The sequence below is a fragment of the Mobula birostris genome, chromosome 2 (assembly GCF_030028105.1).
Source record: "Mobula birostris isolate sMobBir1 chromosome 2, sMobBir1.hap1, whole genome shotgun sequence".
Taxonomy (NCBI): Eukaryota; Metazoa; Chordata; class Chondrichthyes; order Myliobatiformes; family Myliobatidae; genus Mobula; species Mobula birostris.
The window spans coordinates 55,228,793-55,251,244 of NC_092371.1; the positions used below are offsets into that span (position 1 = coordinate 55,228,793).

General features: G+C 40.1%; 1 protein-coding gene and 1 long non-coding RNA gene across 2 annotated transcripts in view; one reads left to right on the forward strand and one right to left on the reverse strand.

The window, feature by feature from the left end:
* The window catches only part of LOC140186722 (zinc finger protein 704-like), a 149,783-nt gene that overhangs the window by 119,358 nt on the left and 7,973 nt on the right, over positions 1 to 22,452 (forward strand). Inside the window, exons 4-7 of the mRNA XM_072241237.1 lie at positions 5,870 to 6,108; positions 10,492 to 10,592; positions 14,003 to 14,264; positions 15,647 to 15,751. Of these exons, the coding sequence (XP_072097338.1) occupies positions 5,870 to 6,108; positions 10,492 to 10,592; positions 14,003 to 14,264; positions 15,647 to 15,751 (707 nt within the window). The remainder of the gene's footprint in view (positions 1 to 5,869; positions 6,109 to 10,491; positions 10,593 to 14,002; positions 14,265 to 15,646; positions 15,752 to 22,452) is intronic.
* LOC140186737 (uncharacterized) lies at positions 5,631 to 17,689 on the reverse strand. The gene is made up of 3 exons (XR_011882931.1): positions 17,472 to 17,689; positions 14,718 to 15,053; positions 5,631 to 5,706 (listed from the first exon to the last, which is right to left on the reverse strand). It is a non-coding gene; the product is annotated as an uncharacterized lncRNA (long non-coding RNA).

Sequence of the window (22,452 nt, forward strand, 5' to 3'; positions counted from 1 at the left end):
AGAGGGTGCCAGAAGAAATTCGCCATGATGTTGCCTGGGATAGGGCATTTCAGTTATGGGGAAAAGCTAGCCCTGCTCTTCTTGGATCAGAGAAGATTAAAGGGGTTATTGGAATTGTGAGGGACATAGTTGAGTTAGATTGCCGGAAATTTTTCCCCCTATCAGCAGGAGTTTAAACTAATCAAAAATAAAGGTAAAGTTCCTCCCAGCGCCTTGTTTTAATCGGCGGAGTTGCTAGCTCAACACTGATTCCAGCACGAATGGAAGGCATGCAAGGAGCCGGCCTGATTCGAACCCAGGACTACTTGCCCCAAAGTCCGGTGCAGATGCCTCTACCCCCCCAGCTGACTGGTTTAAACTAGAGGATATAAATTTAGAGTAAGAGGTACAGAGGACCTGCGGGGAACCTTTTCTATTCAGAGAGTAGTAAGTACCTGGAATACACTGCCTGGGAGAGTAGTGGAAGCAGAATTGCCAGCAGCATTTAAGAAATGTCAAGAGACTGGATCAGCAGATTTGCGAATGACAGCAATATTGGGAGTGTAGTGACAGCAAGGAAGACAATCAAAGCTTGTAGCGGGATCCGGACCAGCTGGAAAAATGGGCTGTAAAATGGCCGATAGATTTAATGTAGACGTATGTGAGGTGCTGTACTTTGGTAGGACTAGTCATAGTTATACTTTATTGATCCCGGGGGGAAATTGGTTTTCATTACAGTTGCACCATAAATAATTAAATAGTAATAAAACCATAAATAGTTAAATAGTAATATGTAAATTATGCCAGGAAATAAGTCCAGGACCAGCCTATTGGCTCAGGGTGTCTGACCCTCCAAGGGAGGAGTTGTAAAGTTTGATGGCCACAGGCAGGAATGACTTCCTATGACGCTTTGTGTTGCGTCTTGGTGGGATGAGTCTCTGGCTGAATGTACTCCTGTGCCCACCCAGTACATTATGGGATGGGAGACATTATCCAAGATGGCATGCAACTTGGACAGCATCCTCTTTTCAGACACCACTGTGAGAGAGTCCAGTTCCATCCCCACAACATCACTGGCCTTACGAATGAGTTTGTTGATTCTTTTGGTGTCTGCTACCCTCAGCCTGCTGCCCCGGCACACAACAGCAAACGTGATAGCACTGGCCACCACAGACTCGTAGAACATCCTCAGTATCGTCCAGCAGATGTTAAAGGACCTCAGTCTCCTCAGGAAATAGAGACGGCTCTGACCCTTCTTGTAGACAGCCTCAGTGTTCTTTGACCAGTCCGGTTTATTGTGAATTCGTATCCCCAGGTATTTGTAATCCTCCACCATGTCCACACTGACCCCCTGGATGGAAACAGGGGTCACCGGTACCTCAGCTCTCCTCAGGTCTACCACCAGCTCTTTAGTCTTTTTCACATTAAGCTGCAGATAATTCTGCTCACACCATGTGACAAAGTTTCCTACCGTAGCCCTGTACTCAGCCTCATCTCCCTTGCTGATGCATCCAACTATGGCAGAGTCATCAGAAAACTTCTGAAGTTGACAAGACTCTGTGCAGTAGTTGAAGTCCGAGGTGTAAATGGTGAAGAGAAGGGGAGACAAGACAGTCCCCTGTGGAGCCCCAGTGCTGCTGATCACTCTGTTGGACACAGTGTTGCAAGCATACGTACTGTGGTCTGCCAGTCAGGTAATCAAGAATCCATGATACCAGGGAAGCATCCACCTGCATCGCTGTCAGCTTCTTCCCCCAGCAGAGCAAGGTGGTTGGTGTTGAACACACTGGAGAAGTCAAAAAACATGACTCTCACAGTACTCGCTGGCTTGTCCAGGTGGGCGTAGACACGGTTCAGCAGGTAGGCGATGGCATCCTCAACTCCTAGTCGGGGCTGGTAGGCGAACTGGAGGGGATCTAAGTGTGGCCTGACCATAGGCCAGAGGTAGCCTAATCAGGGTAGGTCCTACACAGTGAGTGGTAGGACACCGAGGAGTGCGATAGAACGGAGGGATCTGGGAGTACAGATCCATAATTCCTTGAAAATAGCGTCACAGGTAGATAGGGTCGTAAAGGAAGCTTTTGGCACACTGGCTTTCATAAATCAACGTACTGAGGACAGGAGATGGGATGTTATGTTGCAATTGTGTAAGACTTTGGTGAGGGTTAATTTGGAGTATTATGTCCGTTTTTGATCATCTATCTACAGGGAAGATGTAAATAAGACTAAAAGAGTGTAGAGAAAATTTACAAGGATGTTGCCAGGACTTGAGGATCTGAGTTATATGGGAAGGTAGAATAAGTTAGGACTTTATTCCTTTGAACGTGAAAGATTAAAGGGAGCTTTGTTAGAAGTATACAAAACTGAGGGCATAGATATCAAGACTTTTTCCTCTGGGGTTGGGTGAGGCTACAGCTAGAGGTCATGGGTTAAGGGTGAAAGGTAAATATTTTAAGTGCAACATGAGGGGAAGCCTCTTCACTCAAAGGACGGTGAAAGTGTGGAACAGGCTGCTAGTGCGAGTTGTGGATATGGCGTTCATTTCAACATTTTGGACAAATTTGCAAAGGTACATGGAGGGCTATGGTCCAGATGTATGTCGATGGGACTAGGCAGATTAATAGTTCGGCATGGACTGGATGGGCCAAAAGGCCTGTTTCTGTGCTGTTCTGCTCTGTGACTACGACTTTATGACAAATACTTGAGTCATCAAGACATAAGACGGCTTAGGGCCAGGTGCTGGAAGATGGGATTAATATGGTTTGGTCCCTGTTGGTTGGCATAGGCTTTTTGTAATGCTGTGTGACTGATCTATGTAAGAGAGTGAAGCGCATTAGTAAAATTAGTACTGTGCTCTGGAAGTGAGATGTGTGTGGCAGGCTTACAACAGTACCGAGTGTTTGAGGATGTGGTGAACTACCTGATTTGACAAGTGAATTCTGATTTGGGAATTCTTAGTACATCAGTAAAAACTTGCTGAATTAAACAGTGACCTGGTCCAATTGTATAGTTGGCAGATATAGCATATAGCTATATAGTGTTACATACCCCGTAACTGGGTTGCCAAACCAGCAGAAATGGACCACTTAGTTGGAGTCTGGATTACTGGAACTAAGAAAGTTTTATTAAAGAAATAAGTAACACAGTACTCTAATCATAAGGTTATAAATGCAACAGGTTAGCAATGATAAAACACACATGTACACAGAACTAGGATAATAGGAATCAATCAAGCTCTATCGCAGTCTAGGGGTAAAATGATCAGTCTCAAGTGGCGCAGAGGTCAGTTCAGCTGAGTACAGTTCACAGTAATCGCTGTTGTGCCGTTGGAGAGAGAGAGAGAGCGAGCGAATACACATTTCGATTCACAGACCTTTGATGTTCCTCGCAGTTAGCTTTCGGCGCGAGCCCTTTTAATGTCTTCTGAGGTCACCGACTGTGACCCCTCCGTTCCAGATACGTTCATTCTTCCGCAGTGAACCCGGCACCCAGGCAAGGGCGGACACACACACCAGGTTCCCGCCGATCGTACCTTTTCACCTTGTGCATCTATGGTCGGTCCCACGACCAGACCTCCAAACTCTCACCAACTTGTGGGGGCACACCGCACTTCCAGGGTCTCATGATCTCGTGGTGTCTGTCTGCCTTAGCAAACCTGTTCCTTTTATCCCCCTGCGGGGTAACGCCTGTCCATCAAACTTCAAACAGTTCAGGTTCAAAGTAACCGGTCTGTCAATACTCGGGACTGTGTCTCTTTTCGTTAATCTCTCTGCTCTCTCATTAACATTTTGAACGTTTCTCTATTTGTCTCTCTTATCTCTCTCATCAGCATCAATCTTCTGATAACTTGGTTTTTCGTCACAATAGCATCTGACAGATATCATTTATATGACCACGTATGCTGTAGCATTACATCGCCAAGGTTAGACTTCTATAGTTGTAGCGTGGAGAGCGGTGTGACAGGCTACATCACTGTCTGGTATGGAGGGGCAACTGCACAGGACTGAAAGAAGCTGCAGAAGGTTGTAAATCTAGTCAGCTCCATCGTGGGCACCAGCCTACAAAGTACCCAGGATATCTTCAGGGATTGGTGTCTCAGAAAGGCAGTGTTCCTTATTAAGGACCTCCAGCACCCAGGGCATGCCCTTTTCTCACTGTTACCATCAGGTAGGAGACACAGAAGCCTGAAGGCACACACTCAGCGATTCAGGAACAGCTTCTTCCCCTCTGCCATCCGATTCCTAAATGGACATTGAAGCTTTGAACACTACTTCACTTTTTTTTAAAATATACAGTATTTCTGTTTTTGCATGTTTTTTAATCTATTCAATATATGTAATTGGTTTACTTGTTAATTTATTATTATTATATCATTATTTTTTTCTCTCTGCTAGATTATGTATTGCATTGAACTGCTGCTGCTAAGTTAACAAAATGCACGTCACATGCTGGTGATAATAAACCTGATTCTAATTCTGATATTAGTCTATCAGGCAGTTTGACAACTGTAAATGTCCAGGTTTAATTGGTAGAATGCAGTGGTGTAAAATACAATCGTATGCATTGAACATGGGCTGAATTCTTAATGTCTTACTGGTGTTTAGCCATCTCGGGTAACACATTAACAAGTATTGTACACAGAGTATTTTCAAATGACTTTTAGTATTTAAACAAACAACACCAACCAGAAAGTATACCTCTCCCTTCATTTCAATTGTTTTCTAATTTAATCTATCTCGATAACTGCTTTAATATCACTCTTTAATCTTCCATGTTTCTGCAGTCTATTAGAATTTTCCTATGTGTCATTCTATTATTGTTTGTTTAGTCATTCTCTAATGTGTACTATGTCACCCACCTTGATGGTCCAGGACTGTGTATCAATCTAACCCTACCCACATTACATATTATCGTTTATCTTAAACAAGTCCGTTGAGTTAAGGATGGCTTCATTTCTGTGTGTCTGAGGTGGATGGTGATGCATGTTTATATTGCAGAAATAAATTTTAAAAAGCCATTCAGCCCAATGGATTTTGTCCCATTAATGATTAATCAGCTTGTGAAAACATATTCCTAGTTGCATTATTAAACTCTTCACCCGCCTATCACCTCCCACTGGTACCCTTCCTCCCATTTGCCACACTCCTCCGTTATCAGCTTCCCACTTCTTCAGCCCTTTCCCACTTCTTCCACCTTTCACCTCCCCCCCTCACCTGAGTTCACCTGTCACCTGCCAGCTTCAATTCCCCCACCACCTTACTGTGGATCCTTTCCCCTTTCCTTTTCAATCCTGATGAAGGGTCTACGCTCAAAGGTTCAACTGTTTATTCCTTTCCATTGCCTGGCCTTATGAGTTCCTCCAGCATCTTGTAGTTTATTTCCTTGTAAACCCATCAGTTTAATTTGGTAATGGTGTCCATTGCCAGAAGCTATTCTAACAAATGGTCATATGCAGAAATACATTTTTCAGAGAGTCTTTTTAACGAAAGCATTAGTTTGAAAACAAAATAAACTCCCCATGGTCTTCTGGCATATCGTATAGCATTACAGCTAGGAAGACATTCCATACTCCGCTAATGTCTCCTTCCTAAATTCCCAATTGGGGTGGGAAAGTTGCAGCTGGATTTATCTTTTGGGTTTTTTTTTTAAAGGCACAGTTTTGAGAAGTCTGCTAAATAGCATCCTTGGAATGGATAGTTGTCCACCTTGGCCAGAGTAAAACATCATCTGACAGCATCATATGGGACAGAAATAAGAGGATTTTCATTACTTCACATTTATATTCTGATATACTTAATATTGTATGCAAATTTCAAATATTGCTTTTTATATTTGCAGTATTCTCTGTATATCCCATTACAATGTGGCATATTCTTTGTTTGCTTTCTAGATAACTGTAAAGTATCAAAGGAGGGGCCAACTTTATCTGTCAGCTACAGCAGCAGCACTACTAGTGGTAATTGGAGTTGGGACATTCCGAGTGACCACTCCAATCCATCTACACCTTCACCACCATTACCAACTGACGGCTCAAAACCCTTCCCGTTGTCTGGACAATCAGATGACGGCATTGATGAACCAGAGGCATCTCACTTCCTGTTTGAAGAACCTACTCCTCGGAAAAGAAAGGTTTGTTTTAATTTTTACTGTTGAACCATTTCTGCTCACTGGTTAGTTTTGAATCTGAAAGCCACATCATTCCTACCTACATTAACTGAGTCAACATTTTTTTTTCAGTGACTCGACATGGACATCGGAGTGCTTTTCTTTTTTTTTGTTTGTTCATTGATGGGATGTGGGTGACACCAGCTAAGCCAGCATTAATTGCCCATCCCTAGTTGCCCTTGAGAAGGAGCTGTCTTGAACCGTTGCAGTCTCTGAGGTGTAAGTACACCCACAGTGCTGTCAGGGAGGGAATTCCATGATTTTTGACCCAGCGACAATGAAGGAATGGCTATATGTTTCCAAGTCAGGATGGTGAGTGACTTGGATGTGGATTTCTGTGTGCTGGTGCCCCCAGGTTTCTGCTGTTCTCGTCCTTGTAGATGGACGTGGGCCTGGAAAGTACTGCCTTAGGAACTTCTGGTGTGTTGCTGCAGTGCATCTTGTAGGTAGTGCACACTGCTGCAACAGTTTGTCGATGGTGGGGGGATTTCTATGGTTGTGGAAGGGGTACCAATCAAGTGGGCTGCCTTGTACTGGATGGTGTCAAGCTTCTTGAGTGCTGATGGAGCTGCACTCATCCAGGCGAGTGGCAAGTATTCCATTACACTCCTCACCTGAGCCTTGTGAATGGGCAGACGGGCTTTGGGGAGTGGGGAGGTGAGTTATATGCTGCAGGATTCCTAGCCTTTGACCTGCTCTGATAGCCACAGTGTTTATATAGCTAGACCAGTTTGAGCTCACTCGTATTTTTTCTCATTCTCTTAATAATGGTTTTGCAATCCTGGATAAGTATTATATCTGCTCCAAAATCAACTGAATTGGATGCCTTTCATCAATCCCAATTTAGTACTTTGAGTGTAGAGGATATATTCATTTGGATAAAGAGGAATTCCAGCTGCTAGGGTTTCTTCACTCACTCTGCCTTCAAGGTTTCTGGATTGGTACAATGCAAAAACTTAAACAAATGTGGATCATTACTGTCTCTCTTCTAGTTACAAATCGCAATTGCTTAGAGCCTTAAATGTTGCTTAAAATCTGGGAGTGAGAGATTAATTGAAAAAGAGCATCATGGTGGAAGATTTGTAGGATGGAGGGTGAAAAGGGGAAGTTATAATTGCATAACAAAGCAAGATGGGATGCATTAGAGTGTTCTTTAGTCCGATGTTGTGATAGCTGCAGATTACCACTGTTGCGAAAGAATATCTAAACACAAATGTGATGCTAGGAACAGGTGCAGAACTAAGGCAGAGGAAGATGGTGAAATTAGTTTGGGTTGGGATGTCAAATTGTATACTATTCAGCAAATAAGATGTCACTTGAAAACTAAATTTGGACAAAGTGATTTTGAGCACAATATAGAAAGGTTATTCCTACATCAGCTGTATTGTAGCAGGTAGAGTTCTGGAAATGTCTGTCAGTGAATAATCGATATATGGCAGTAATTTGTTAATAAGGCTGTGATTTTGTATTCCATGATTTGATTGTCAAAATCCACAAATGTTGCACATTGTGTTACTGTTTTACTACAAAACTTGATTTCTGATCATTTTATTAAAATGTTATCATTTGATAAAGTTGAGGTACTTTTGAAATTGCACTTGTTAACAAGGCTGGCATACATTTAGAAACATAATAGGTGTTACACTAACAAAGATCCATTGGCTCAAAATTTCTTAGACCTATGAAGTAATTTAGGAAACTGGAAAAGGTAGCAAGACTGGCTTAATGTGCCCTCCTGCGTGAATACAAGTAATTATTCATCTACAAGGAATAGTAAATTATTTTTTAAAATATGCTAACAAAGTTTTATTTGTGATGTACTGTCAGCTGCAGACTGATAGTTGCAATATACATGATGATGGTGTTTTCATATTATTCTGTTCTAGAACTTCACTGTAAATTTTTTCCCCATAGGTGCAACTTATTACTTGCCAGAATGCTTTCAGATAGACTGAAGTGCAACTTTATCAAATTAGTAACATTTTTCTGACTGGATTTGAATATATGCATAAGTAGAGCAATGGCAGAACTTTGTTTTATCCTTCATGCATTTAAGAATGCCCATTGTTGCAAAATATCTCATAAACACCATGCGTCATTTTAATTTAAGATGGAAACACTACACTTGGATGTATTCTAAAATATGAAATTTAAATGAGGTTCTATTCTTGAAAAGATATGTAAGACAAGTTACTCTGATTTAAATTATTCTATTTTTGGGAAAGTTGAGATGCCGTTTGGCAGAACTTGAGCTAGTTTTTCCCTCAATGTTATTATCATTTCCTAATCCAGCTACACAATTCTGTAGTGGCTAGAAAAATTTGATGGGAATTTCCGCTTGCTTTTGTTAACCTATTGCCAATGCAATTTACAGTGCAGTTTTCTTTGTAAAATGTGCATCAGTAACTCCCTTAAAGTTTTTTTTTAAAGTTGGTTTTGAGAATCTCTACATGTACACATTTTTGTGTGTGTGGTTTCTTTAGTTTTCTCTGAAAGTTTAACTGTGGGCTAGCATTCTGGAATTGCTCCAGCAATTAATCTCTACAACAACCACAAAAGAGTCTTGTTCCGGAACAAACCTTGATCTCTTCTCGGTTGTTTTTTTGGTTGTCTTTCATTTTGTTTTACAACTCTTTTGTTTGCAAAGGGAGGAGACTTATTTTGCTTTTTCCGGGACTAGATTAATAAGGTCAGTATGGTCTAAATGCATTTTTCATTGCAATTTTTTTTTTAGTTTTTATTCAGCTTATTTTATATAGGTGAGGTTAAAACATTACAGCTTAAGAATTTTGAACACTAAAGCATTGTAAGGATAAAAGCTAAGATTTGTAAGGACTAAAGGTAAAAAAGAAAAAGAAATATTCAACAAAGGAAAGACACTTCATTAAAATTGTAATGCTCAATATTTATTAACTTCAAATTGATGCTTTGGGTAGAAGCCATGTCCACATTTAATTTTGTGCACTGTACAGCAATGTGTTCTGGATCCAGTGCAAGTTAAGTAAGGTGCCGTGTAATGCTTTTTCTTAAACACACGATTTTTCTTCTCATCCATTTTCCACAGTCCCCCATCAGAGACCCCCATTTGGAGAATTCTAGAGAGCCTCATATTTTGCAAATGCTCCTGTTTAAGTTTGGTTTGAGAACATTGGCAGGTGGAGTAGTATGAACTGTGTTTCCTCTTTTGTAGAATTCTGGCATGGGCTATTTCTATGTGTTGTCCAAATTTGGATGAATCTAAAATTTTAAATATAATATCAAGTACTTGCAGCTGTATGTGGGCTGAAGAAATAATAAACCTTTTGTATGAATTAATTGTTTGTAGAGTATCGGTCCTTTCCCTGCATTTCTGGAATCTGGCTTTCTTTAATATGTAGTGGTCCTTAAGGAAGGGTGTGATTAAACAATCTGCACCAAGACAGAATTGGACTTGTTTCCTGGAGGGCAACATGAGCACTGTTTCCTAACACACTCGCTTTCTTCTAGCCCTATTATACAAATTCATAGGCTTTTGACTTTATTAAAACCCATCCATTGAATAAGTATATTCCTCTAAATTGAGCAGTGTGATGGTGTGGTAGTTAAATTCAAGCTCAGTGGAGTTTCGGATGGTGCCACCAAAGGTGTAAAAATTGACAGTTACAAAAACAAGCCATGTTGCATTAAGTAGGTTGCCTCATGTACTCAGGAAGTAAGAAGTGAGGCAAGATTTTCCTTGTATTTAGTGTCAGATTCAGGGTTATAAATTGAATTGGGCTCCATACTGGCCAAATGCCTCTGCCTTCCCTATCCGCCACCAGCTCTGGTCTTCATCATTATCCAGCCGGCAAAGCTGCATACTATAGTGTCTGGTGTCTGGACTGCAACTGTATGTGAATATTGACTTGCAAAAGTACGTATAATACCACAGGAAGTTCTAAAGATTGGAGGCTTATTTTCATCTGAGGATGCCGATTGGCTCATTGAGCCTGCATAAAAGCCACTATGCTCATCTTGCCTCTCCAAATGTTGGAGAAAATCAGATTGGAAACCCACTGAAGTACTGAAATAATGATCTTGAACTTTTTCCAGCAATAGCACCACATAAAAAAAATTCCTGATTGTGTTGTCAAAGTAAGAACTTCTGAAACAGTTTGAGCCTGATTGAGCTTTTCTTTCTTTTTATATTCTTGTAGGCTAACTTCTGTAAGACTTCCACCACAAAGCCGTATCGTTATTTTAATCATGATTCTCTGGCCAATGACATTGTTTTGCTAGAAGTGAACGTTGCTGAAATTTCCCATGGTCCTGGTTGGAATTTAGTACCAGTGCTTTGTTCACTTAGCTCCATCTGTTCCATTCTTGCAGAACTCCATGAAGGTCATGTTTAAATGTTTGTGGAAGAATTGTGGGAAAGTTCTAAGTACGTCATCAGGGATACAGAAACATGTACGCACACTCCACTTGGGGTAGGTTTGAATCACTGGCATTTAAAATGAGAAGCTGTGATATGGCCTCTTTTAAACTGTGACTATATACTTGCATTTTTCTGATAGTAAGATTTCTATTATTATATCTGTATCATGCCTTCTGTACCATTTTCAGTAACCCATTTTATATTTACAAATAAAAACTCTTAACCAGACTCATTTGATGCATTCCTAAAACATGAATTCATTTTAAAGTTGATTTTTGCTTGAGCCTAAGTGATTTCTTTATCATTTCTACTTTCAAAGATTATACAGTGAGGCCTCGCGAGGTACTTGTAATAAATAATCCTTGTATAATTGAATCTTGTAACTGGGACTAGTAACATTTTAAGATATTATGAGGAGTGCGGTTCTTTATATCATTTGTCTTATAATTAATTTTGAATATGTTGACATTTAAGTTTCTGGTCTAGCAATTCAGACATGGAGTTAATGCTGAGAGACGTAATTATATACACTCACTGGCCACTTTATTAAGTACAGGAGTATAACCCAGTGTGGTTTTCTGCACACCACTGTTATAACGTGTGGTTATTTGAGTTACTGTCACCTTCCTGTCAGCTTGAACCAGTCTGGCCATTCTCCTCTGAGCTCTCTGATCAACAAGTGTTTTCACCCATGCAACTGTCACTCACAGGATGTTTTTTGTTTCTTGCTTCTTGCACCATTCTCTGTAAACACTGGAGACTGTTGTGCATGAAAATCCCAAGAGATCAGCAGTTTCTGAGATACTCTGTTGGCACCATCTCTCATTCCACGGTCAAAGTTACTTGAATCATTATTATTTAATTTATTATTTATTATTATATATTTATTATTATATTTATTATTTCAATGGAGAGAAAATTCAAAAATCAGAAGTGCAAAGGGACTTGGGGGTCCTCGTGCAGGATACCCTAAAGGTTAACCACCAAGTTGGACCGGCAGTAAGGAAAGCGAATGCTATATTGGCATTCATTTCAAGAGGAATAGTGTATAAGAGTAAGGAGGTGTTGATGAGGCTCTATGGGGCACTGGTGAGTCCTCATTTGGAATACTGTATGCAGTTTTGGGCCCCCTATCTTAGAAAGGATGTACTGATGTTGGAGAGTGTTCAGAGAAGATTTACGAGGATAATTCCTGGAATACAGGGGCTAACATATGAGGAGCGTTTGTCGGCTCTTGGACTGTATTCATTAGAATATAGAAGAATGAGAGGGGATCTCATAGAAGCATTTCGAATGTTAAAAGTGTTGGACAGAGTAGACGTGGAAAGGCTGTTTCCCTTGGTGAGTGAGACCAGGACAAGAGGCCACAGTCTTAGAATTAGAGGGTACCCATTTAAAACAGAGATGAGGAGAAATTTTTTTAGCCAGAGGGTCATGGATTTATGGAATTTGTTGCCACATACAGCTGTGGAGGTCCGATCATTGAGGGTGTTTAAGGAGGAGATTGATAGGTATCTAATTAGTCAGGGTATCAAGGGATATGCGGAAAAAGCCGGAAATTGGAACTAGATGGGAGAATAGTTTAGCTCATGGTGGAGTGGCAGAGCAGACTCGATGGGCCAAATGGCCTACTTCTGCTCCTTTGTCTTGTGATCATATTTCTTCCCCATTCTGAACAATAACTGAATCTCTTGACCATGTCTGCATGCTTTTATGCATTGAGTTGCTGTCACATGATTGGCTGATCAGCTATTTGCGGGAATGAGCTGGTATATAGGTATACCTAATAAAGTGGCCAGTGAGCATATATAAACTGAGGAACTGAAATTCACTTGATTAAATAAATGTGGAATAAATAGCTGGCATCAGTAATGGTGACCACAATGTGATTGATATTTTCCTGAAACCCCATCTGGTTCATTGATGTTCTCTTTAAGGAAGGATATCTGCTATCTTTATGTAGTCTGGTCTTCATGTAAATCCAGACACTTAGCGAGTTGGTGACTGCCTAATTTGTAGTGAAGGTCTTTCAGTTCTGCTAATCTAGAATATTAATCAAAAAGCCTTCATAATAATGAAAGAAATATGTAGTGTAGATTTGCTCAAAATACTGTAATTACTTATCCTGAATACAAAATGAGGCACATGGGAGGGGTGTGTTTTTATGCTGTTTTAAAGGGGCTAATATCTGCTGAAATGCTAGCACTTCCAGTTCATCCATCTCTCTCCTGATTCATAAAAACAAACAGGGAAATCAAGTTCATGTTGTGGATTATGTGGAAACTGCTGGTGCAAGATCCTGAAAGATCAAGTACATATAATGTCCTCAGAAACTAATAATTGCATCTACTGTTGCATTGATGTTAAGTATTTCTGTGGTATTTTAAAATAAATTGTCAGTGAACTTTAAATGTTGTCCTAGAATGGTGGAATTTGACAAGGAACTTCATTACCTCTGAACCTTTTAATATAGAAGGATTTACATTTCATTTGCATATTAAACATCAGTCCTGGTTTGTGCTTGTGTTCAAGACTGAGTCTTGATCAGTTTTGTCTTGTAGCCAATGTTGCCATCATTTACAGTTGGCATGTTTTGATAACTATTTTTGGAGAAATCTTTAATTTTAATCAAGCATGTCATAAGAAAACGGAGGTAATCAAGTTGCCAAAATGAAAACTGAATTTGTGATTAAAGATTTTGAGGAATTATTTAAACATAGCAAGATGTAAAATATGAAAGAGCTATTGGCTGGCTTGGGAGGGAGTAGGAATGGAAAGGTGGAATTCTAGCAAACTAGCCAGAGTGAAAAGAGGAGTTAAATGGGGTACAGGTACTTGACTGTGCATCAGCAGACACAACGTGGAAGGGTGAGCAGAATTTAATGTAATTCATGACACAGCAGGCTTTTAAAATTGCATGGACATACAAGATGAAATGTGTGGCTACACTCACAACATGCTGGAGGAACTCAGCAGGTCGGGCAGCATCCGTGGAAAAGATCGGTCGACGTTTGGGGCTGGAACCCTTCGTCAGGACTGTAGGGGGAAGGGGAAAGGGCAGAGGCCATATAAAGAAGGTGGGGGAGGGTGGCAAGGAGAAGGCTGGTAGGTTCCAGGTGAAAAACCAGTAAGGGGAAAGATAAAGGGGTGGGGGAAGGGAGGCAGGGAGGTGAGAGGCAGGAATAGGGGAAAACACAATGGGTAGCAGAAGGAGGCATGTGTGGCTAGAAGTATCGTGGGGAAAAAAGAAATTTGTTCCTCCAAATCAAATCCTTGATTTCTTGTAGTATTGAGACATTGTCTAGAAAACTGAAATTTGCAAATCTCTGCAGCACAGTAGGTTGGTTTTGTAATCAATAATTAATAACTCATCAATTGAGAATATGCTGTTTTTAGCAAACATTATGACAATAGATGACAAAGGATGTTGTAACATTTGTAAGAATACATATCTTGTTACAGACATAATGGTGACTCTGACCACTGTGATGGTGAAGAAGACTTCTACTACTCTGAGATTGATGTAGATGTTGATTCATTGACGGATGGTTTGAGTAGTCTAACACCAATGTCTCCAACTGCCACAATGCCACCTGTTTTTCCAACTGTGGATTCTGGATCTTCAAATCCAGCTTTGGTGAAGAGCGAAGAAAAGTTAGTGACTCCTTTGAGTCGTTCGGCCCCAACCAACTTGTATCATGTACGCACTGACCATGCTTATCAGGTAAATCATGAAAAATGGTGAATATGTTAAGCTCTCCTGGTCATCCTCGCTGTTGTGTTATTTAGCTCAAAGCTACTGATTCATTGCCTTTAGTTTGGCTTTGGTGGCTCATTTCTAATTTACTAACCCTTATTTCAAAAAAGAATATCTATATTTCTAATGAGCTTTATTTTGCCTTAAACCTGCTTGAGAAAGAATACTTGTCAAATTAGAAGGCATTTGTTCAGGCAGTATCAGTCAAAATCATAATAATTAGTTGCAGACATGTACTCAATATTTGCCGATTCCCACTGCCCATTTGAAATGTATAGTGCAATAATCATTGGCTGTTAGGCAGCAGAAATGAACAAATCTCCACATGAATCTTCCAGTTTTATCACATATTTCTGTCTGTTCCCAACATTTAATCTTATAATGCCAACATTTAATCTTATAATGAGACAAACCAGTTACCTTTAAAAAGAATGTATGGACTCTGTTACTGGTAGTTTCTGACCGAGACCATCTCTTTCAGTCACTTAGTTTACAGTATCTGTTGCAATTTTTTTTAAGTTTAAAATTTGCAATCAATCCAACAGGAAAGTTTCTTAGAAATTACAGGTTATAACCAGAGTCTGTCTTTTCGTAGGTTCTTGTTTCACCGATTGATAGAGATGCACTGCTTATTCTGTCTGTGGCATGCTCACATTTAATCTTCAATCACAGTCATAATCTCCATTCTTTGCCTAGTTGAGTATATTTTTTCCAAAAATGAATTGCATTTAATTCTGAAAATTGGGTTTGCAGCACCTGGAAATTAGCAGAGACTAATGCATAAACAACTTGAATTATAATTCGAGGCCAACAGAATTTTGGATGTATCACACTAGACATTAACACAAAACAAAGAAGCAATATTTGCAGATTGCTATTTCCAATTTGGACAAACTGAAAGCATTTTGTGTTCAGAAAGACTACCTTACTGTGCAAAAGCCTTAGCCACATACTGTACTTACAGGTAGGATGGCTAAGACTTTTGCACAGTACTGTATTATTGTCTTTACAGTTACCAAATAACATTTAATACTACTGAGCTAATACAAAGCTAAGTACTCTTATTACAGTACATATTAAAAACCTAAGAATTATAGTAAGTATAGACTATATACAAATGAAAATAGAGAGGATGGGAAAGAGGGGTTCCCTTTTTTGCTGGTCAGGGTGGGAAGTAGATTGTATTTTGAAGCAGGTAGAAATGAAAGGATATTGCTGGATTTAATCTTGAGAAATAGGAAAAAGGAAAAGTCTGCAGCTGGACTGCTGAGAAAAGTTTGTACATCTTCAGTAAACTTTTGTTTTGCCTTTTTGTCCCTGCGGTCATGCATTTATTTTCTATTTTATAGGCTACAGCACCTGTGAGCATCCCTGTATCATCCAAGTTCGTGCCAGATGGTCCTGGGCTGAGCATATCGTTGCAATCTCCACCTATAATTTTTAAAGGGTCACAGGCAAGTAGTGCACGATCTAATTAGCTCATTATTGTTTAGAAGCCCAGTGTAACACATCCTATAATATAAGAAAATTACAATGTAGTAAACTATTGTACAACGTAACTCAAAGTTGCCGTCGGCCCGAAACGTCAACTGTACCTCTTACTAGAGATGCTGCCTGGCCTGCTGCGTTCACCATCAACTTTGATGTGTGTTGCTTGAATTTCCAGCATCTGCAGAATTCCTCGTGTTTACGTACAACATAACTCTCGCCTTCAAGTGGCATCACCTTTGCCTCCTTGTGAAAATGTTTTAAAGAGCTCATTTTGAATCAGTCCCATACATAGATGGCGTTGGAGGAATAAAAATAAAATATAAATGACCTGCATTTGGTCAATGATGGAGTCACAGGTCATTGGGAGTGAAGCCATGCCCAAGAGTGTATCAGCCATGGTCTTATTCAGTGGCAGAACGGGCTTGTGGAGACACATGGCCTACTCCTGTTGATAATGTTCCTGTGCCCTGAACGTGGATTCGGCACATAAGGCTCCATTTAAGGAACTTTATGTACAAGGTTCCATTTTAGGCATACCTCAACTGTTTTGCTGATAACTTGATACAGCAAACCAGAGAGATTGTAAGCTCCTAAAATTGGGAGTGTTAAGATTTGATCAGTGGTTAAATTCCATAAAAATAAACCGAGCCTGCCCACTTTCTGGTTTGAGGGATGGCCAGCCAGTCCACATGCATGAAGTGGTTCTTTATGTGTCAAATGTAATAAGTCTGCATGTTTTAATTGAATTGAGTTCACATTTAACCACAGATATGCCGATTTTTCAAGACCTTGTGGAATCTGGCAGCTAAAGGCAGGTTAGAAGTGGCAAGTGCCTTTATGAGATATACACCTGGATGAACAGTGCTTCTTGCAGACCAATTGAGCTTGATCTGTCTTCCCTCCTCAAACAGTTTGCTTTCAGCTTAACTTCCCCACCACCCTATACACCTCATTTACACCTCTGCCTGAGCCCTAACACATGATCTCCCACTTACTTGTCCCACTTGATTGTACCTTTCTCAACCTTAAATAAGGCTTGATGACCCAGCTTCCCCAACTCTCGGTTAGAGACTTTCAAAAAGCCACAGCCTTCATCTCTTAACTTCTGATCCTGAGGCTCTTGTTTACCTAGTCTCATTGGCATCTGCCCAAATCCTGCGGACCTATCAACAAAGCTGTGTGAGAGTAGGAACGTGTGGCTTGTTCTTTTGGCCACAGTTTCTATATGATCAATGATAATTAATCTCCTCCCTCCCAAGATGTTGATTGTGGCAGCTTCTGTGATGGCATTGTCAAGCGATATTGGTTAAAATTCATACTGCTGGAGACTGACACAGACTGGAAATGATTTGAGTGCAACAGTATTACATACCACTATTAGCCTAAACCTATGTTACTTTGCTGCATACTCTTCAATTTCTCCACCTTACAAAATATTGGCCATAACTCTCAATTAGATTAAAATCCTGCTGTCTTGGACAGGATTGGAAATCTATTAATTTTTAAGTGTTTATGCCTCTTGCTGCTGCATTTTGCTTTCTAAATTTTTAGATTTACTTGGCCACTCCTGTGTATTTGCTAGATTTTTGCCAATACTTCGCTGCAGTATTTTACAATGATTTGACTAGAGTACACTGAGGGAATTATCAATGCAAGACAATAATTATAAAAAGGTACACTTACTTAATGCCTTTCATGAAGTTCCTCATGGCCAGTGAATGCTATTTGCAGTCGCTACTTATGGAACCAACCAAGCTGACAGTTTTGCCAAGCGAAAGATGCTCGGTGTAAAATCTTGATTTTTCTTTCTTTTTCAATCTTTTTATTAGTTTCATAAAATATAAACATGACATAATAATAGTACAAAGTTATTGGGAATACATTGTTATACTTAACATGAGTAATTATAAAACCAAATAGTACTTAATTGACAAAATTCCCAATCATATAGGGTGCCAATGAATAATACAGAACAAAAAAAAGACAAAAATCATGAAAAAGGAAAAAAAATAATAACCCCCTCAAAAAAAACTAATCTAAACAGAATTAATCAACTAAACTAAAAAAAAACCTGGGCTGTTTTAACATTGTAAAAAATGGGAGAAAAGAAAACTTTCGTGTCAACGACTCCATTCCTCTCAACCAACACTACAAAGAAGTAAAATAGGTTTGAAAATGGTGAAATTACATCATATGAAAATGCTGAATAAATGGCCTCCAAGTTTTTTCAAATTTGACGGAAGGGTCATAAACCACACTTCTAGTTTTTTCCAAATTTAAACACAACATAGTTTGTGAAAACCAGTGAAATATAGTAGGAGGGTTAATCTCTTTCCAATTCAGCAAAATGGATCTTCTAGCCATTAAAGTAAGAAATGCAATCATCCGACGAGCTGCAGAGGTTAAATGATTTGATTCTATCATTGGTAACCCAAAAATAGCAGTAATTGGGTGAGGTTGTAAGTCTATATTCAAAACTCTTGAAATAATATCAAAAATATCTTGCCAATATTTTTTTCAACAAAGGACATGACCAAAACATGTGAGTTAAAGAAGCCATCTCGGAATGACATCTATCACATATAGGATTTATATAAGCGTAATAACGAGATAGTGTACCTTTGGACATATAAGCCCTGTGCACTACTTTGAACTGTATCAACACAAGGATTTTCTCTGTGTTCGGTTTTAGGAACTTTGCTTCCTTTCATTTTTTTCTAAACTGTATGAACAAATGAATAATCCAATCGTTAAGCATACTTTACATATATGGTTTTAATTTCAAAAATTTTTTGGTTGAATCAATTTATTTTAGCAAGTCCTATTATACCTAATTTCTTTTTTCAACCTTCCACTATGGATCAAGCTTACTTTGATTGGAAAAATCAAAGGTATAGTACAATTACATGATTTATTTTTGGATAATTGTTTAATGTCCTTTGATCAACTTTCTAATAAATATAATTTACCCAAATCTCACTTTTTTAGATACCTACAGGTTAGAAACTTTTTAATTATTGTTTCTCCTAATTTTCCACACTTGTAGCCAATGGATATTTTGGAAAAATTTAGATTTAAACCTCTCTCAGAAAGGTGTTGTAGCAATTATTTATAATATAATTATGAATTTATGTCCTGATGTATCTAATAAAATTAAAACTGATTGGGAAAGAGAACTTAAGGTTATTATACCGATTGAAAAATGGGGAAAAAATTCTTCAATTAGTTAAAATCTTGATTTTTAACATCTTGTACAGAAGGTTAGGCCTTTGAATGTAGTAATTTTTCACTACTTGAATGAAGTGCCTAAGCAGGCTGCACAGAACATTCCAGAATGAGACTTGAATTCAGAATGCTGAGATGTAATGGCTTCTGAGTCATGTCCTTCCTTTGAGTAATGATGACCACAGGTCTGCTGAACTGTAAAAATCCTACCTGCTTCACCTGGGTCCTTCGGAGGAGGAAATTAGATGTCCTTCCCCTTAGCAAGCCACTCAGTTTGAGGACAGTTAGAGATGGACAATAAATGCTGGCCTTACCAGCTGTGCCTCAGATCCCAAATAAAATTAACTGATCTGATTAAGATGACGAGTATTTGAGGAACCAAAGAAAATGACTGGTTTCATACTGGAATTTTGATTTTCTCCTCCCTCTCCCAAACTCTGGAAATGCTCAGCTGCTTGAGCTTTATCCATGATGACAGAGATTTCTCTTGTTTTAAAGAGAGCCACTGCTAAGTTATGTGACTGGCAGCAATCATATCTACAGACTACTTCCACTGTGAGCACCAAATTGATAGTAGGTCCTGCAGGTCCTTGTACTATAATGATTTCTGGCTTGTTAGAGAATGCACTAGCTGTTTATGACAAACAGCCACATGGACATCTCACTGCATGTAGCCATCAGAGGTACTACCACAGGACAGATAGTCTGCCACTCTGTATCCTTCCATGTAATCAGTCCACAATTCAGTAAAGAGGACTTGATGCAGATAAGGTGGTAGTCTTGTCAAGCCCTTCCCCATAGCCAGATACCAGCTTTGCCGTATCTGGAACCTCTGATCTTTGACCACAGACTGCACATCCAAGGAATACTTGCATATTGCTCTCAGCTTTTGCCATGGGGACTTTCAGGAAAAAAAATAGAAAACCTGTGTATCTGCAGATCATAATCACCAGTGGAATTGTACACATCTTCATAATGGATTGCTTTGTGTTATCCTGTGATTCCAGGACAAGTTAGCTAGGTGGAATCCTGGTTGGAAGTGCTCTTTGGAATTTCCTTCACATTTCCTTGAAGTTCCAGAATGAATCACTGTGTTCTGAAAATGACTTTTGTATAGGGCGCTACTAAACCATCACTGCCCCTTAAAGTGTGCTGTACTTTGTCAGATCCAGTTGTTAATTATATAAATAAAAATGTATTACATTGTGATTCCTACACTCAGAAGCCTTGTACCTAAAATACCTGATGTCTCGCTTCCACCTCCAAGTCTTTATTGTCAATCACATTCAGTTTTTGAGCTGAGACATTTGAGAAATAAAATGGTTGTAACTACTAATTTTGTGGCAGCTTGCAATTCAGTTTTGTCATCCTTTAATACTAGTTAGAACAGGGGGCTGCAGCCTGGGGACCATGGACCTTACTGGTGTTGGTCCATTGCATAAAAAAGGCTGGGAACCCAAGGTTAGAGGAAGAGATGTTACAATAGTTCCTTCACAAACAATTCTTGACCAGAAGACGTGAAGTTCAGGTTTTGCTTGCAGTTAACATAGAAACATTTAGCACAGACTCTCCCTCTGGTTCAGTTCTTTCTCTTTGCAATGACAAAAATCCTGAGAAAGTGATGCCAATAACCTCTCAGAATTAGCAATGTTTTCCTTTACCTTGTGCTTGTTTGCTCACAACCACTCACAAAGAAAATTCAATTTTCTTTTGTCCATACAACCTGGTAGTAAAAGTGTTCGGAGGGATGGGGATTGTGGAATTAGAAACATAGAAAACCTACAGCACAATAAGGCCCTTCGGCCCACAATGCTGTGCCAAACATGTACTAACTTTAGAAATTACTTAGGCCCACTATTTTTCTAAACTCCATGGACCTATCCAACAGTCTCTTAAAAGACATTATTACCTGCCTCCACCACTGTTGCCGGCAGCCCATTCCACGCGCTCACCACTCTCTGCGTTAAATAAATAGATAAATAAATTTAAATTTTAAAAAAACTTACTGCTGACATCTCCTCTGTACCTACTTCCAAGCACCTTAAAACTGTGCTCTCATGCTAGCCATTTCAGTCCTGGGAAAAAGCCTCTGGCTATCCACACGATCAATGCCTCTCACCATCTTGTACACCTCTATCAGGCCACCTCTCATCCTCTGCCACTCCAAGGAGAAAAGGCCGAGTTCACTCAACCTATTCTCATAAGGCATGCTCCCCAATCCAGGCAACATCCTTGTAAATATCCTCTGCATCCTTTCTATAGTTTCCACATCCTTCCTGTAGTGAGGTGACCAAAACTAAGCACAGTACTCCAAGTGGGGTCTGACCAGGGTCCTATACAGCTGTAACGTTACCTCTTGGTTTCTAAACTCAATCCCACGATTGATGAAGGCCAATGCACAGTATGCCGCCTTACCCGCAGAGTCAACCTGTGCAGCAGCTTTGAGTGTCCTGTGAACCCTCTGGTCCTCCACACTGCCAAGAGTCTTACCATTAGAGCGGTAAGCGTAAAGGAGGGGGGCTTGCGGTTCTGGTGAACAACAGATGGTGCAATCCTGGGCATATTACAATCAAGGAACATGTTTGTAGCCCGGATATTAAACTTTTTGCTGTTGGACTCTGGCCATGTTATTTGCCAGGGGAAATCTCGCATGCAATCACCTGTCCAGCTCTTGGCTCCATCCCTCGCCCTCCTGTCTTCTCCTATCATTTTGGATCTCCCCCTCCCCCTCCAACTTTCAAATCCCTTACTCACTCTTCCTTCAGTTAGTCCTGACGAAGGGTCTCGGCCTGAAACGTCGACTGCACCTCTTCCTAGAGATGCTGCCTGGCCTGCTGCGTTCACCAGCAACTTTGATGTGTGTTGCAATTGTGGTTGTTGTGTACATCCCACCCTTTGCCAACCTGACGTCAGCGTGTAACATCATTTACACCGTCATAGCCAGCTTACAAACCCAGCACCCGAGTGCCCTCATTACCATCTCGGGTGACTTCAACCATGTTACCATGGCTAGAACACTGCCCAACTTCACGCAGTATGTGAGCTGTACAACCAGAGGGGAGAGGACTCTGGATTTGATGTAGGCTAATGTTAAGGATACATACAGCTCCTCTCCCCTCCCCCCACTGGGAAGGTCAGATCACAACCTGGTGCATCTAAAACCCTGCTACGTGCCTCTGGTGAAGAGTAAACCTGCAACCTCGAGGACAGTGAGGAAATGGTCGGAGGAGGCTTATGAGGCGCTCCAGGGTTGTTTTGAGGTGACAGACTGGCAGGCACTCTGTGAGCCACATGGAGAGGATATTGATGGGCTCACAGAATGCATCACTGATTACATCAACTTCTGTGTGGACGGCAATGTTTCGAAAAGAACTGTCCTTTGTTATTCAAATAACAAGCCATGGGTAACAAAGGACATTAAGGACAGCCTGATTGCTAA